The sequence below is a fragment of the Liolophura sinensis genome, chromosome 10 (genome assembly GCF_032854445.1).
Source record: "Liolophura sinensis isolate JHLJ2023 chromosome 10, CUHK_Ljap_v2, whole genome shotgun sequence".
NCBI classification, from domain to species: Eukaryota; Metazoa; Mollusca; class Polyplacophora; order Chitonida; family Chitonidae; genus Liolophura; species Liolophura sinensis.
In genome coordinates, this window is record NC_088304.1 from 22,625,874 (window position 1) to 22,643,325 (window position 17,452).

Below are 17,452 nucleotides of genomic sequence, written 5' to 3' on the forward strand. Positions count from 1 at the left end.
AACAGGCTTTTACAAACACGTGTGCATGTATAAACCTGTTAGTCTACAGTGTTCGGAGCACATGTATATAGCACAGTATATCTGCTTCAAGCATTATATACTTCCGTTCAACCCCAAGCACTCACTCACTCACTCACTGATTATATACTTCCATTAAACCCCAAGCACTTACTCACTCACTCATTACATACTTCAGAAAAGTAAGAAATAAAGTAAAAATTTTTTTATTCTGATCAAATGTTGCACTAGGCATTAACAGAACACATGTGTCCTCCCTCACCCATAACCCCAGGTAATCATGGGTAACACTGAGAAACATTCAAGTCCACATTCTGTTCATCAAAAGCTTTGTTGTTCAAAACTTGGTATGGTATGTGTACTTATTTGTAAATTTATAATTTATTTATTTATAAATATTCACCTACAAGGTGCCTACCAGCATTATGGTGTGAAAAATACATAAATGTACCCCTAAAACTCATCTGTAGAGTGATAAGAAAAATACATGCATGTACCACTGAAACTCATCTGTAAGAAGAGAAGAAAAATACATACATGAACCTCTAAAACTCATTCGTAGAATGAGAAGAAAAATACCATCACTTATATGGTTACAGAGTGACAGGATACACAAATATACGATGTCAACTATCCTCATAGAGGCTGAGCCTAATTATACTGACGCCATATATTTCTGTATCTTATCAATGAGAAACCATGTAACGAATTTATCCTACAAAGACCCATCAATTCAGTGCAGAAGATCGATGTAAAAGTGAATTACTTCAGCGATGTGACCATTGTATTCACAACCCAACAAAGGGGGATAACCTACTCAAACAGACGCATTAGTCGTCTGCAGGATTCGAGAATATATCTGTACCCCACGTCACCGTTGTTGTCCAATGAAAAGTGGAGCATTTTTTCTGATGCCAGATAAATACATGTACACATATATCTGCGACAAAGTTAAATTTATGAAGGTTTCCTAGGAGCATGTAACTTGAAACCATAAACTAGGCAGGAATTTATTGCGCTTACTTGACGCCTAGGTCACCGGTCGTAATCAATGTTTTTATTACAGGTATTTATGACCACTTCTGCACAATGCGTAGTTTTTCCAAATAAAATTCATTTAACTCTAGCCATAGAAATCCATAGCAATTGAGAAGGCAACAAAACTGTCAACCAGTGTGTTTTACCTTTGACACTTTTCAAACTTTTTACGACTGTTTGAACAGATTGAAGTTAATGAGGGTGAAGGAGGGCATCAGGAATGTCAAGTCACGCTGCCCATACAGCTATATAGTTTCAGCCATGAACACTGGTTATGTAGTAGCTGTTGCGTCAAGACAACAAAACAGCTGCTGTAATTTTCAGGAAGCAATAAAAGGGCCTCTTTTCCTTGCCTTAACGGCAGCAGCACATCAAGCTACCAATCTGATGCTATATGTAATACCCTACATAACCTAAAATTTCGCCCCCAAAAGCGTATTTTTAGAAGCAAATAAATGTCACAAAATATTATTTTAGGGTACTCTACCAGTCTGGGGCAAAGACAACCTCTTTATCATAGGCCTAATGACTACCATAGACAGTCTATTAATATATCCTTCAAAAACATCCAATACACACACTGGAGTTCTTCAATGTGTTTTCTTTCTTTCTCTCTCCTTCTGTCTTTCCTTGACACACAAAACTGAATGCCCTCTACCTTTGTTGAGAATACTTTTTCTGGTTTAATTTACCAATTGAAGCCATCAGTAACTTCTGGACATAAATGTGAACTTGTCCCAAGATATTAAAAAAAAAATGTGGTGGATTATTGAAAAAGTTATGTATGTAACACTGAAATATCCGCCCCTCTCCCTCGTAAAAGGAAGTCGTGTTCAAAACTAAAATGGTTGTGCCCTCTCAAAGCTGATCACTTAACTGCACAATCACGTAATTGTTTCACACAAAAACATTATCTTACAGGGCACTGACAACCTAAATAACTAACCTCACTTTCTCCTCTTACTCCCATAACGCAAGAAAGTATAGTATAAAACATAAATTTTCATTTAATTGACTGTGATACACTCCCCATGTGTGATGTACACTTCCACAGGTGACATACACTTCTCCATGTGTGATATACACCTCTCCATGCGTGATATACACTTCCAGATGTGTGATATACACTTCCATATGTGTGATATGTACAAACATTTTCAAATGTGATCTACACACTTCTACATGCGATCTACACTTCCATATGTGTAGTGTACATGTAAACTTCCAAATGTGTGATACACACTTCTACATATGTGATCTACACTTCCATATGTGTGATGTACGTGTACACTTCCAAATGTGTGATACACACTTCCACAGATTGTGAAATTCTTCCATGTGTGTGATACACGATTCTTTTTCCATGCAGGAGGTATAATGTTTTTCCCTAGTTAGGCTACTGCTGGTGATGGACAAATTTTCCTGTATAATGACAGACGACCTCCTGAGATCAACAAAAACCTCAGGCAATGTACAATTACCATTAACTATGTAAGTGGAGCAAAGCCAATAAAATGTAAATTCTCACAAATGACAGCTTGCTGCAGATACAGTTTACACAAGTGCCAAACCAGCCATGCTGTAACCATTACACACGCCGGCACCCAACCTTTACCCAAGCAAACATAAAGTTCACCAAGTGAGCGTTACAACTCCCTCACAACAATAATTTGCAATACATAATGGTAACATGCATGTGTATGTATAAACCCAGTTTACCCTTTACATTAGCTACACCATAAACTTAAATTTTAGTACTATGGATTAAAAACTTCACACTACAACTGCACTCTTAATGGCACTAAATGTCATAAAATATTACTTTTGGAGCTGATACAAGCATTTCTCCAATGGGACATTGTGTACCCCTTGCTTCCTAACAAACCTCAAAACACCTTTATCAGATCAGCAGAGTTTGCAGATTCATGCAAATGTACAAAATTAGTCACTGGGGAAATTCCAGCTTTATTACTGCACCTGGTTACTTGTCTTGCTGACAGAGCAGTACAACATGACGCTTGAATTCCCTGCATCTCCTCTGTCAAGATCAGCTGGACATTTTCCGTATGATGTACAACTCTACGTGTATGGTAATGCACAGTACTCGATTCCACTGTCCAAAAAGCGATGAGTAACCAAAGGTTTGAATCCTACATGTGCTCCTTTGACATGATCGCAGATTCCACAAAACCAGCTTTGATTTAAGTCAGAATGTGAAATATGATTTCAGAGCATATTTTCAAGCTCTGTAAATTAAATCTTGACCACCTCATCAATGTTATCTTCAGACAAACGTGTAACGAAATTCTGAAACCATGAACTAAGCATTGTGACAACATTTTAAATTTTGACTTAAGCCTGACACTTTAATACTGGTGAGGTGTAAAATAGGAAATAATTTTTTAGAATAGTGCAAAACAATGCATGCGGATCATGACTTCAGTTCAAAAATCTCAAAGATTAACACCAGGCATGTTTCAAACATTTCAAATTCAAGTATATATTTTGTTTTATTTTATTTCCGCTGTACTCAAGCATATTTCACTTATATTAGGGAGGCCAGTATTGTGGTGGGAGGAAACCCAAAACCATCCTGCATGTTGCTGGCAGACCTTCCCATGTACGACCAGAAACCAAGCCAGCATGAGCTGCATTAGCGAGAGGCTCCCAGGTATGTCTAATTCAGATAAACCCCAGGCATGTCTAATTCAAATAAACCCCAGGTATGTCAAATTCAGATAAACCCCAGGTATGTCTAATTCAGATAAACCCCAGGTATGTCTAATTCAGATAAACCCCAGGTATGTCCAATTCAGATAAACCCCAGGTATGTCCAATTCAGATACACCCCAGGTATGTCCAATTCAGATAAACCCCAGGTATGTCCAATTCAGATAAACCCCAGGTATGTCCAATTCAGATAAACCCCAGGTATGTCCAATTCAGATAAACCCCAGGTATGTCCAATTCAGATACACCCCAGGTGTATCCAATTCAGATACACCCAAGGTGTGTCCAATTCAGATAAACACCAGGTATGTCCAATTTAGATAAACCCCAGGTATGTCCAATTCAGATAAACCCCAGGTATGTCTAATTCAGATGAACCCCAGGTATGTCTAATTCAGATAAACCCCAGGTATGTCTAATTCAGATAAACCCCAGGTACATGTATGTCTAATTCAGATAAACCCCAAGTATGTCCAATTCAGATAAACCCCAGGTATGTCTAATTCAAATAAACCCCAGGTATGTCCAATTCAGATAAACCCCAGGTATGTCCAATTCAGATAAACCCCAGGTATGTCTAATTCAGATGAACCCCAGGTATGTCCAATTCAGATACACCCCAGGTATGTCTAATTCAAATAAACCCCAGGTATGTCCAAATTTAGATAAACCCCAGGTATGTCCAATTCAGATAAACCCCAGGTATGTCTAATTCAGATAAACCCCAGGTATGTCTAATTCAGATAAACCCCAGGTATGTCTAATTCTGATAAACCCCAGATATGTTCAATTCAGACAAACTCCAGATATGTTCAATTCAGATAAACTCCAGGTATGTCCAATTCAGATAAACCATGAAGAACATAACACGGACTGCATTGATTAAGACGTCTTGGATACGTTTATTTTACCCTACACTTTCTTAAGATGTCGCCATCACTCACGCACCTTCCTAAGATCTCCTTCACCTTCGCCTCACCTGTCAGATTCTACCTCCTCTTGCAAGACACACATACCTTTCACCAGACACCCACGCAATATCTTTCAGTGCGAAGAACTCTGCTACTGTAGCTTCTACTTAACCTGGTTTACATGTACTCTACACAGAACACTTTCCTCATTTTCATTTTCTCTGTTTTCATTTCCTATTTTTTGTTTTCTTCTACCAACATAATAACCATTTGGTAACAGTTGCTGAAGATTAATGTTTTATTTCAAAATCTATGACGTTGTGTTTGAGAGTAATCTTGCACTGAAGTGTTTCTTTTTATTGTCGCACTTAAAAAAGGAACCAAAACATATGTTGGATGATATCGGGGCGTGACTGACTGGCTGGGGAATCCTGGCGAGCAGGCACCCTGTGGTTTTCTCCTTAATCTACCATGAAAACCAGCCTATGAAGCAGAACCCAAAGCTGCCACCACAACTTACCAACAGGCAAGCTTCAATAATATTTACCTCGGGCAATCTAGGTCATGGCTCTAAATATCTGGGGGAAGATAAACCATAGTGACCTGACCCTGTTGTCCCACTTCAAATGTCTTCATGTACACATGTAAAACAATGTGGTGGCTTCACAACTGTTCAACAATGCACATATGTAAAACAATGTTTTGGCTTAACATCTGTAACAATTTACACATGTAAAACAACATGGGGCTACACAGTTGTAACACTGTGCACATGTCAAACAACATGAAGGCTTCACAACTGTGTAACAATGCATATATGTAAAACAAAGTTTTGGCTTAACATCTGTAACAATTTACACATGTAAAACAACATGGGAGCTACACAGTTGTAACAATGTACACATGTCAAACAACATGAAGGCTTCACAACTGTGTAACAATGCACATATGTAAAACAAAGTTTTGGGTTAACATCTGTAACAATTTACACATGTAAAACAACATGGGGACTACACAGTTGTAACATTGTACACATGTCAAACAACATGAAGGCTTCACAACTGTTCAACAATGCACACATGTAAAACAATGTTTTGGCCTAACATCTGTAACAATGCACACAAGTAAAAAAAAACATGAGGGCTACACAGTTGTAACAATGTACACATGTAAAACAACATGAGTGCTTCACAACTGTAACAATGTACACATGTAAAACAACATGATTGCTTCACAACTGTAACAATGTACACATGTAAAACAATAGTGGGGCTTTACAACTGCATCAAAGTATACTTGTACAACAAGAAAGGACATACATGTACTGTATAACGCATATGATACGTCACAATAAAAACTTGGAAATGAACAACTCTTCCAAGCTTTGTCTTCCTTGACTTTCATATTCAGTAAATACTTATTCTGTTGTTGTTGTCTCACAGTAATCAGTGCAGTAATGAGGAACACGTTGTTCAGCAAACAAATCTGCGATTAAAAATTCGCACAAAGCACGGTTTGGAAACGCTGGAAGAAAACTTCACACGGGAAATCATAGTAAAATTTATCTTTTACCACTTGATGCTGTAACAAGAATTAGAGACATACAGCATTTTTTTAGGACAGTAAATCAGGTAAAACTTGACTACAATTACACATCAATGGATGAAAGTGGGTTTTAACACCTATTTATCTTTCACAAGAGTATGACATTAAACCCCAAGCACTCACTCCCTCACTCTTTCACAAGAACAATATTAAGGGTATTCAAACATCATTATGCAGTATTCTACTTATCATTTATACTAAATTTTATACCATTAAGATTTTATATTAATAATGTCCTAGAATATTTGCCATAGAATATTCTGCAGAGTTTGTTTCATTAACAGTAGGGAGTTAGAATACCAGAGAAAAATACACAAATAAATGATTACTAGTTTATAATGGTTGTCTGTATTTGTTTATCAAAATAAAAGTCTAGCAAAGAATTAAATTTCATACACAAGTGAAAGTTCTAGCATGCACACACTATAATTTAAGTATAAAAGGAAATGATGAAAGGGGGCAATAATGTACACAAAAATAGATTGATGGAAATCTTTAGACAGCATTGTGTGAATATGGTGATAGCAAAACACAAACTGAGTTCATGTGATTTCCCCGTGGCATACTTCATCATCATACTGACTGTATTTGTCAGATAACCGTTCAATGTGATAATATCACAGAATGCATGTACTGTGTTGTAACAGCCAGACGTGTCAGCAAAACAGCACTACTGAGTATGTCTGGATGGACGGCCACAGAAACTATATTGGGGTGGGGGTGGGGGAGGGGTGGTTGGGGTGTGAAGGCTTTAGATAAAAACAGCTTTCTAACTTTTTTTTTTTAAACTTTCTAATTTCCAACAACAGATAGAAGACGTAACTACTCCAACAATACTTGTTCTCTTAGTCAACAAGAAATAACTATTGCTAACAAAACTTGCTTTTTCAAGCACCTGCAAAATGGTTGAAAACTGGGTATACATGTACGTGCATGTAGTACAATTAGTACAACTGTACACGAACCTTAAATAAATAAAAATATCATCTATGACTAACCTGCCCATTTGTCCTGATTCTGAGAGTTCTGTTGAGTTTAGAAAGGTGTCCTGAGGTTTGCTAGGAACATGGAATGATACTCTACTTGATAATTGTAAGTTTCAGCACCAAAAATAAAATTTTGTAACATTTATTTGCCTCCAGAAGGGCACTTCTATGGGCGAAATTTTAGGTCATTTAAAGTATTTCTGGTCATTCATACTGCTGTCTATATGAATACCTGGGAAATCAGAATGTTTACATATGTACATGTATGCTTGGGGTATTACCTCGTACTTATCTGTCAGTCAGTCATATCTGCCAGTCATATGACGCCGAGGAGTCATTAGGTCTGAGTACATATATTGTGTCTTCTTGTGGCAAAGCAAGTCAGTGCCACCAAAGTGCTGCCGTCACAGAAGTATCATGCCAAAGATACCAGGCATGACAATCCAACTAGTCCCATTACACTGACACTGGGCCAACCAGTCCTGTTTCCTTGTTCCAGCCTCGCCGTGCTGAGCATCAAGCGAGGCAGTACCAAGTCTTTGGTATGCCCCAACCAGGGATTGTGGGAATCAGAATAAACCTGACATGTTGTCATGTCTGTGAGGCCATTTCCAAGCGCTCACCTGCTCCATGAGTTTGCCTTCTCTTACCCATGACAAAATGATCATCCACCCACGCTAGTAGAGTTTGGAAATGTCACCGCCAATTAATGTCGAGCTTTAATATATCTAGAAAGTCAGCCGATTTTACATGAAAGTTTAAGGCCAAGTTCAGATTTTAGTAGGTGGGTAAAGACAGGCACTGGCTCTTCAGATCAAATGACAGGAATAAATCAGTCAATGACACCAAAACCAGGTCAGCATGCACCCTACCAAGTTTGATTCATTTCTAGGAAGTCAACAAAAACCAGGCAAAGGTTGATCCACGAAATATCAAGATTTTGTCTGATAATACATTGTTCATCAGGCTAACTAAATAAATGAAAATAAATCAACTACACGTAAGGCAAAGGAGACAAATTCTTGACCTTTTACCCAGGTTTTTTTTTTCATGAAATCAGTATATTAACTTTAGACAAAACTTGTCATAAATCTCCCCATTTGGATCACAACAGTGATCTGTGACTCAAAAATTCATACCAAAACTATTGTGAGTATTGTAAAATTTATTATATAAAATGAGTTCAAGTCCAGCTCATGCTGGCTTCTTCTCTAGCCGAAAGTGGGAAGGTCTGCCAACCTGTGGATGGTCGTGGGTTTCTTCGCTTTCCTCCCACCATAATGCTGGCCGCTGTTGAATAAGTGTATAAGTGAGTATGGCGTAAAAACAACAATCAAATAAATAAATAAATAAATATTATATAAAAAGCTTGTCAGTAAAACACAATATCCTGAAAACAATCCTGAAAGTGTCCATCAAAATTCACAAGTTATAGCACGTACAACAGATCGCACATTTCAGCACGTCCTTCATGTACTTGACATGGAAAGACTTGGGATTACAAATGTAAACTGGAATCTCTCTGTATATGTACACTAGATCTGTATTACAACCTTGCTGGAACTCTCCAGATAAAAGTATTTGAACTTTGAGAAAATTATAACTCAACCGCATTACAAAATTGCTGGAACTGTGTATTCAAACTGTTCTGGAACTGTGGGAGAACCCTCCTGGAACTGTGTTACAGCCTTCCTTGAACTGTTAAAGCCTAGCTGGAACTGTGTTATAACCTTCCTTGAACTGTATATCATTCCATGAAATGTTACAGCCTAGCTGGAACTGTGTTACAACCTTCCTTGAACTGTATTATATCCTTCCATGAAATGTTACAGCCTTGCTGGAACTGTGTTACAACCTTCCTTGAACTGTATCATATACTTCCATGAACTGTTTCAGCCTTGCTGGAACTGTGTTACAACCTTCCTTGAACTGTATCATATACTTCCATGAACTGTTACAGCCTTGCTGGAACTGTGTTACAACCTTCCTTGAACTGTATTATATACTTCCATGAACTGTTACAGCCTTGCTGGAACTGTGTTACAACCTTCCTTGAACTGTATTATATTCTTCCATGAACTGTTACAGGCCAGCTGGAACTGTGTTTATAACATTCCTTGAACTGTGTCATAACCTTCCTTGAACTGTTACAACCATGTTGGAACTGTGCTACAATGTTACTGGAATTTATAATAACAGCATGGCAGTCGGACATGAGAATGGTCATGGCAACTGCCATCTTGTTGGCCTGGCCCCAAATGCCTCCACGCACTACATACATGTACATGTATATAGTTCATACTGTACACCCTTGGCACCCCAACCGCAGGTTTGATTCCTTGTTACCATGCATCCATTAAGCCGTCCATAGAACAAGATAAACTGATGTAGAGAAGACGGCTTAGGGTCAGACTTAGGGTCGACTGCTGATCGTTCTACTTGGCAGGTCTCAAGCATTCAATGCAGTTCCCAAGCCCACTCCTGCGCTTCCTGATTGATACAGTTAACCAGTTTTGGCCCAGCGCAGTTTGCTTATTCAATGAATGCTCGCTGATCTCTGCTCAGGCTAGCATCCCAGACACAAACTATTCCTCAAAGTAAACCTGTTTTTGCGCAGCGACAAACAATGTTGCGAAAGAGTTTGCTATTGATTTAATGCAAAGTCGTCAACTGTCTTCTCTCTCCAGCAACTGGAGATCTGTTTTGCAATCAACTGAAAGGCGCAAGCTAGGTGGGGTCTGACAGCGTTAAAGACCCAGGGATGGGACAGCGCTGACAATCGAAGTCCTGACTCTCTTCAAGACCAGACAGATGACCCACAGCAGTACGTTATGTAATCAATGAGTTTGCCCATTTTATGACTGAACACCAGCGACACAGTTTCTATGAACTGACCGATTGAACAGATGGACTGGGCCAATGAAATTACTAATGCTTTTAGATCCATGGAGAAGCTGATGCATACAGATATTCGCTAACGAGCAAACTGGACAACCCATGATCACAAAATTCCTTTTAAATATACAACTTTACTCTCCAATATTGCCCATGTATTAAACACTGACCTACAATATATATCTATACATCCGATTTAACATCAAGTTTCGGCATAGCAGAGATACTGCTCATGGCCAATCAAACTGGCCTGGATTCACTCAAAGAAGCCTGGCTTTCTTGTGCAAGGAGAGCATCTTCTGGTGAAGCCTGTCTGGGATTTTACCCCTAGGGGAAGTAACAAGTGCTAACCATGTACAAAACCAAAAGAATCACGAGGGCACCAGGGCTGAAAATGATTGGGACAGCCCTTATCAGCTGTGTCGTAACAATTCATAATGACAATAAAACTGTATATATACACTTTTTTGGGTGTTGTTTAACTATTTTGTGGGGGGGTGGGGGGGGCAGGGTAAGATGTCAAAACAGAAGCTGACAACATTTTAGAAAATATTTTTTTCACTGGAGTACTATCAACATTTATGAGCTTTGCATCAAGGAAAAAAAGACAGCAATGAAACTGCTTCAGTGGGTATTTTACATTTAGAAAATCATTTTTAATTAATTAATATAAACATTTGCTGCGGACAAAAATTAAACTGATTTGGCCTTAATCTACTGTGGCCGTATTGAGCACTTCCACCAGTGTCAAGTCTAAGGGACACAAAGTAATTACTAAATGGCCGACTTTATGGAGTGCGGATCTTCAGATGTTCCCCTAGTTTTATCAATGCTGCCAGAGATTCCAACAGACGAACGTCAACACCAAATAGGCCATCCCCTTCCTATGATGGAAATAGCACTCTTTTTTTTTTTCAACTAAAATCTCCTAGAATAGAACCTCTCTAATATAACAAAAGCGGGTAATCCACTTTTGTAAAATTCAGTAGAGATATAACTTCTGGAAAACGTCAGTGCTGACACTTTGACCAATGGTTGAAAAATTCATAACGGTGAAGCTGAGAAATTCTTTAATTTTTTGCTAAAAAATGAACACCTACATGTACATGTATGTATATGACATTTTGTACCTTTCTACTCAGTGTGTATATATATATATATATATATATATATATATATATATATATATATATATATAGACACCAGATGGTTTCTCTCTATTACCACCTGTGTCTCATAACTTTTTTAGCCGCAACTCAAGTTCTCACTCGCAGCTTAAATTGTAACCCGCAGAATCAGCTTAAGAGGAGTTCTATATTCACAATACTGGTAAAATGTAAGTGATCTCTGAAGACCTTGTGTAACACCACCTACATGTATAAAGTACTGTGGACAGCCACACAGGGTGCAAAACTAGTGACCGTAGTAGAATCTCCTGCAACCTTATTACTGATGACAATTTTACACGACTTCATCTTGGTAGGTACAAGTATTCCCATTGAGACAGACATAAATTCCAACAACTTCGTGATGTTTACATCGAGGCCCAAAATCTTATGCCCTATTACTCGTCATATGAAGAAGGCTCACAGGAATCAGAGCAGTAAAGAAACTGTTCAAATCCTTCAGGACCACATTACATATATACCCTAAATGACTTTTGCCCACAGAAGTTCATTTTTATAGACAAATAAATGTCAAAAAATTTTATTTTTGAAGCCGAAACTTAAATTTTTCCAGTAGAATATCATCCCGTGTTCAAAAAAAAAAAAAAAAAGAAAAACTCAAAACACATTTCTAAAATCAGTAGAACTCGCAGAATCAAAAAAAATGAGGAAGTTAGTCATGGAAGAAATATAGGGTCATTTAGGGTATATTTGATTTGATTTGTTTAAAAGTCTTTTACTCCATACTCAAGAATATTTTGGTCATACAAGGGCTGCCAGCATTATGGTTGGAGGAAACCAAGCAGAGACTGAGGAGTGAGTGAGTGAGAGTGCTTGGGGTTTAAGGTCGTACTTTCCAATTTTTCAGTCATATGACGACGAAGGAATCTTTAGAGTGCATGTAATGTGCCTCCTTGTTGCAGGACAGATTTCCACCGTTCTTTTTACCGAAGGCAAGAAAGCCGCCCCACCTGACCCATTATACTGATACCTGTAAACCAGTCAATGCACTATCCCCTTCATGCTGAACGCCAAACGAGGAAGTTACAAATTCCTCTTTTAAGGCCTTACGTGTGACTCGACCCGGGATTGCAGAGACTGAGGAAAACCCACAACCAGTTACAGGCAGTCATGTATAATTGCAGGGTAAACATAGCAGACTACAAGTGTACATCTACACTGAGAACAGTCCTAAACAGTCCTAAACGTCCACAAGAACCACACAGATACGTTCTTAACAGGGATTATCACTTACCTCTTCGTAGAACTTCAGCTGAGGTACTGGCTCCTCGCACACATTGTTACAGAAATCCTTGAATAGTAGAAATCCTGCAGCAAAACAAAAAATACCAAACAGTCTTTTATTAAAGAAATCCTTGAATAGGGTACTGAAAAAAGAGTATTCAAAAAAATTTTATTCAGGAATACACACATTGCAAGTATCATGCCACAAGATCAACGCTGGTGTTGAAACACATGGGCATGTATAGTTTTAATAGCTACACGTATTATAACAAAATCCACTAAAATTCTTATACAGCAATAAATGACAACAGGCATGTATATTGCATTGGGAAAAACAGTGCATGCAATTATAGATATATAAGTGAGAGGGTCGACCAGCAACCTGCGGAAGGCTGAGGGTTTTTTCCCAGGCTCTGCCCGGATTCCTCCCACCATTATGCTGGACGCCGTAGTATAAGTGAAATATTCTGGAGTACAGAGTAAAACACCAATCAAATAAATAAATTATAGATGTAAACCCATGTTGCAAAGTCTATCCATTAAAAACCACATCCTTACATGTATGTAATCCCGATGACCACGACATCATCAATTAACTATAGAATTCATTTCATCCATGTAAGGTGTTCTCAATTCTCAAACCAGAACGCCGCAGTATATTCGGGACCAGTATTTCCAGCAATAGCAATTCTCTTTTTGAGTATTACATATGCATGTAAATGCATCTTATGCTAAAAACATTATATGAACTTTATTCCGAGACAAATATGTCAAGGAGGAAAACAATCTCAAGGAAAATGTTCGAGAAACCTTAAGGTCCACGATCTGGGACCTGTTTCACAAAATCCATTTAGTCCACAACCAAAGGCAGGCTATCAAAAAAACTGAGCACACTGTTTCACAAAATTAAAACTTTCTAAACCCTGGCTTATCAAAGACAGCTTTGAGACCTCTCAACAGCAACTTGATCGGCAGAATGCATGATGATAAATATATTATCAACACAAAAAAGATAATTAAACTTTTACATTTTCGTCTTTATCCACCATGCCCTGTCTTTTCTCAAGCAATAAATTTCTTGACTTCTTGTTGCTGCTGACAATTTAAGCGAATAAAATCCATTGAGTGGCTGCCACTGTTTGTTATTTTAACCAATGAAAAGGCTTGATGACCCAGAATCCACAATACATGATATCTGATACATGTATATGTACTGGTATATTACATACATGGTTGGTAGTATTAAAAGAAAATTTTTCTTTTTGAGCTTTATACATGTAAGTGGGATATGTATTATTCTGTATGATAGAAGGGTTTTGCCACACAGACACACAGACATACAGAGGGTACATATCTTCCGAGTACTTTGCTTCTATCAAACTGTATAATTTAACTTCCACTTTTCAATTCAGTAAGGATATCTCATGGTTAATACCCAGTGTGACACAACAATAGTAGGGTCAATAACTTAACCAGTAAGAGCAAAAAAAGGTATTGCGGGAAATGGTTGTTTGCACATGTATGTATCAGGAAATACACAGGGTTTAAACTGAAGTATTTGTAATCTTTGTAACATGCATGCAAGTTTGAAGGTTGCTGTATTAGGTAACTTTTCACCTCTTAATGTGAATATTAAGCTACACACACCTCAGCACATACTGTATACCAAAAGCACCTGTGTCTCTTCAGAATAATAATAAGGTTTCAAGTTACCATAAGGAGCAGATTTACCGGTCTGTGTGGATCAGCAATGCAGCAGCAGTGCAACAAATGAGCCAAGCTGACAGGACACCCTGGGCCACAGGGGACAACATGGGCCATAAGGGACAACATGGACCACAGGGGAAACCCTGGGCCACAGGGGACAACATGGGCCACAGGGAAAAACATGGGCCACAAAGGACACCTGGGCCACAGAGAACACCATGGGTCCACAGATGAACCAATGAGCCACACCGACAGGACACCATACTTCACACAGGACGCTCTGAACCACAGATGAACCAATGAACCACTCTGACAGGACACCATGCCTCACAGGGACACCCTGGACCACACACTCTGAACCACAGATGAACCAATGAGCCACACTGACAGTGTCGGAAACTGGGGGAAACCCACAACCATTCACAGGTTGCCGAGAGACCTTCCCACGTATCATTCTGCTGATTAAGAATTCTGATAGCGGCTGAATGTTTCCACAAACAATCTGTAAACAACTGGAAATTTGCCGTCCCTTCTCGTATTCTGGTGTTGCATGTACCGTGCAGGTGCTATACATTATTAATTAATCACTGGTATACAAATCTACAACAAGGGAAAACCTACAGCCCCATGTGCTGTATCTAGCACTGATATGGCATCTGCTCATGAATAATGGTTATCTGCCCAATAATCAGGTTATTTATTTACTTAATTCTTGTCTAACATTGCACTCAACAATTTCTTATATGGTATCTACATGTACAATTCAACACGCACCAGCACTGTGTAATGTTCTACCACAAGGGCAGGCATGTGCCAGCATGCTTTGGGCAGAATTATACAGCTAAATTACTGGCCAGCTATCACCTGCTAGAGTGATTGTGCAGCTTTCAGGAAGCTACAGAATCCCCAAGCTTGTGACTGTCAACAACACCAGATACCAATCTGAATCAGCTGCTGCTGTTACTGCTTCCCAGCCATGCCGGTAAATAATTAAGGCTACAAATTCGTGCCTGGGACAAGAGGTGCTGGTATCCAGAGAGCTGAGGAAGCACTAAAATATACATGGTACTGTGTCACTTCCAAGCCAGCAAATACCATCAATTAAACCATGTGGTAGTTCATGTGTATTTTGTTTCTTGCATGGATGGATCAAACCACTCACTCCTAGATGTACATGTATAGCAGTTCTATGATATTTTTCATCTACAGAAAAATGTTCAATACACATTTTCATCCATTACAACAATACAGAAACAACAGCAAGAGATGTACAGGTATAAATCCTGTTTTAGGTATGAAATTTGTACCATCTCCTGCTTTCACTGTTTGTGAGGCCTTAGTGATAATAACTGGGCAATGACGCTCTAACTGCCATTCGCGCGTTTTAATGTTTGTTTAAGACCACCCATATTCCATCACATATATCAAAAGTTGGTCCCAAATTCCCACCATACAAAACTTATTTATCTTGCAGAAGATAAATTTTACGGTGGAACTGACGAATCAGATAATAAAACACAGTTGTTGAGAAATGAAGAAACAGGGAGTGTAGAACCAAAGGCCCATATTTTCCAATGAGTGGTCATTTTAGTTGGGCGATCTCCTGGACTAACACCTAATTTCAGGCATATGTGCATAAATTGCACTGAAAGTTGCTCTTTCATATGCAAAGATGTTAAGGAATTAGGGTATCCCTCATCCTCAACTTTGGAAATGGTTCTACAACTTTGTGTGCGATAATATACGGGATGGTTCAGCCTTAATAACTACCGGATCAAAGATCAAAGATATTTATTTATCTCATTGGTGTTTTATGCTGTACTCAAGAATATTTCACTTATACGACGGCAGCCAGCATTATGGTGGGAGGAAACCGGGCAGAGCTCGAGGGAAACCCACGGCAATCCGCTGGTTGCTGGCAGACCTTCCCACTTATGGCCGGAGAGGAAGCCAGCATAAGCTGGACTTGAACTCACAGCGACTGCATTGGTGAGAGACTCCTGGGTAATTACGCTGCGCTAGCACGCTAACCAACTGAGCCACGAAGGCCCCTACCGAGTCTAAAATCTGTCAAACTCAGACTTGGCTCCACGGATGCATGATCAACTGTTCTGACACAACAAGATGCCTAAAATCTGTCAAACTCAGACTTGGCTCCATGGATGCATGATCAACTGTTCTGACAAAACAAGAGGCCTAAAATCTGTCAAACTCAGACTAGGCTCCAAGGATGCATGATCAACTGTTCTGACACAACAATAGGCCTAAAATCTGTCAAACTCAGACTTGGCTCCACGGATGCATGATCAACTGTTCTGACACAACAAGAGGCCTAAAATCTGTCAAACTCAGACTTAGCTCCATGGATGCATGATCAACTGTTCTGACACAACAAGAGGCCTAAAATGTCTTATGTGTCTTTCTTTATGCATATTCTGAGGGCATTATTCTGTCTAGACTGAGAAAATTATACGTTTTGTGAAGCCCTGAAATTGATCAACCTGACCGAATGTAGTTTCTTCACGAAAATCAAACTAAAAACGTGTACAAATCACAATGAATGTTACTCTTTCATATGAGAAATACATGTAGTTGAATTTGAGGAAATTGAGGAATGTCACAAGGAACTAGCTCTTAGTTCTGCATGTACCACACCTGTTATCGCAACTAGTTCTGACATTTAACCATTCACTTTGTTGTAATACAGAGGAGTAGAATTTGTCCTCTAAAGTGTGTCCCTAAAGCATATGGCTGTCATTAGCAGATAGCCGTCTTCATCACCTGGTACCGTCCCCGGGTATGAAACAAGAAGTTAATTATTAATCCACCATACATGCGGTCATAAAGAAAGACGGCAGTGCCCAGAGACTGGTAACAGCTCTGAGAGAACCCCCAGACAATGGAATGTTACGTGCACATTGTGCCTGACATGCCAACACAGCCTCCAAACATGCCAGGTGCCCACAGGCATGTAAATATTCATCAATGTACAAAATCATTTCACACGAAGAATGAATTTTATTGATTTTATAATACTTCTGCATGCGCACCATGTTCAGCGCAACATGTTCAACGTACCTGTTCAGGAATATAATGGGGGCACTAAAGGTTTACGCATGAATGAAGGCCATCTCAACATGGATAAAGCAAA

The 17,452-nt window shown here is 38.9% G+C and overlaps 1 protein-coding gene across 1 annotated transcript in view; it reads right to left on the bottom strand.

Annotated features, from left to right (window-relative positions):
- Window positions 1-17,452, bottom strand: part of LOC135476243 (G protein-coupled receptor kinase 3-like) — a 95,744-nt gene that overhangs the window by 70,004 nt on the left and 8,288 nt on the right. Inside the window, exon 3 of the mRNA XM_064756194.1 lies at window positions 12,605-12,678. Coding sequence (XP_064612264.1) covers window positions 12,605-12,678 — 74 coding nt within the window. The remainder of the gene's footprint in view (window positions 1-12,604; window positions 12,679-17,452) is intronic.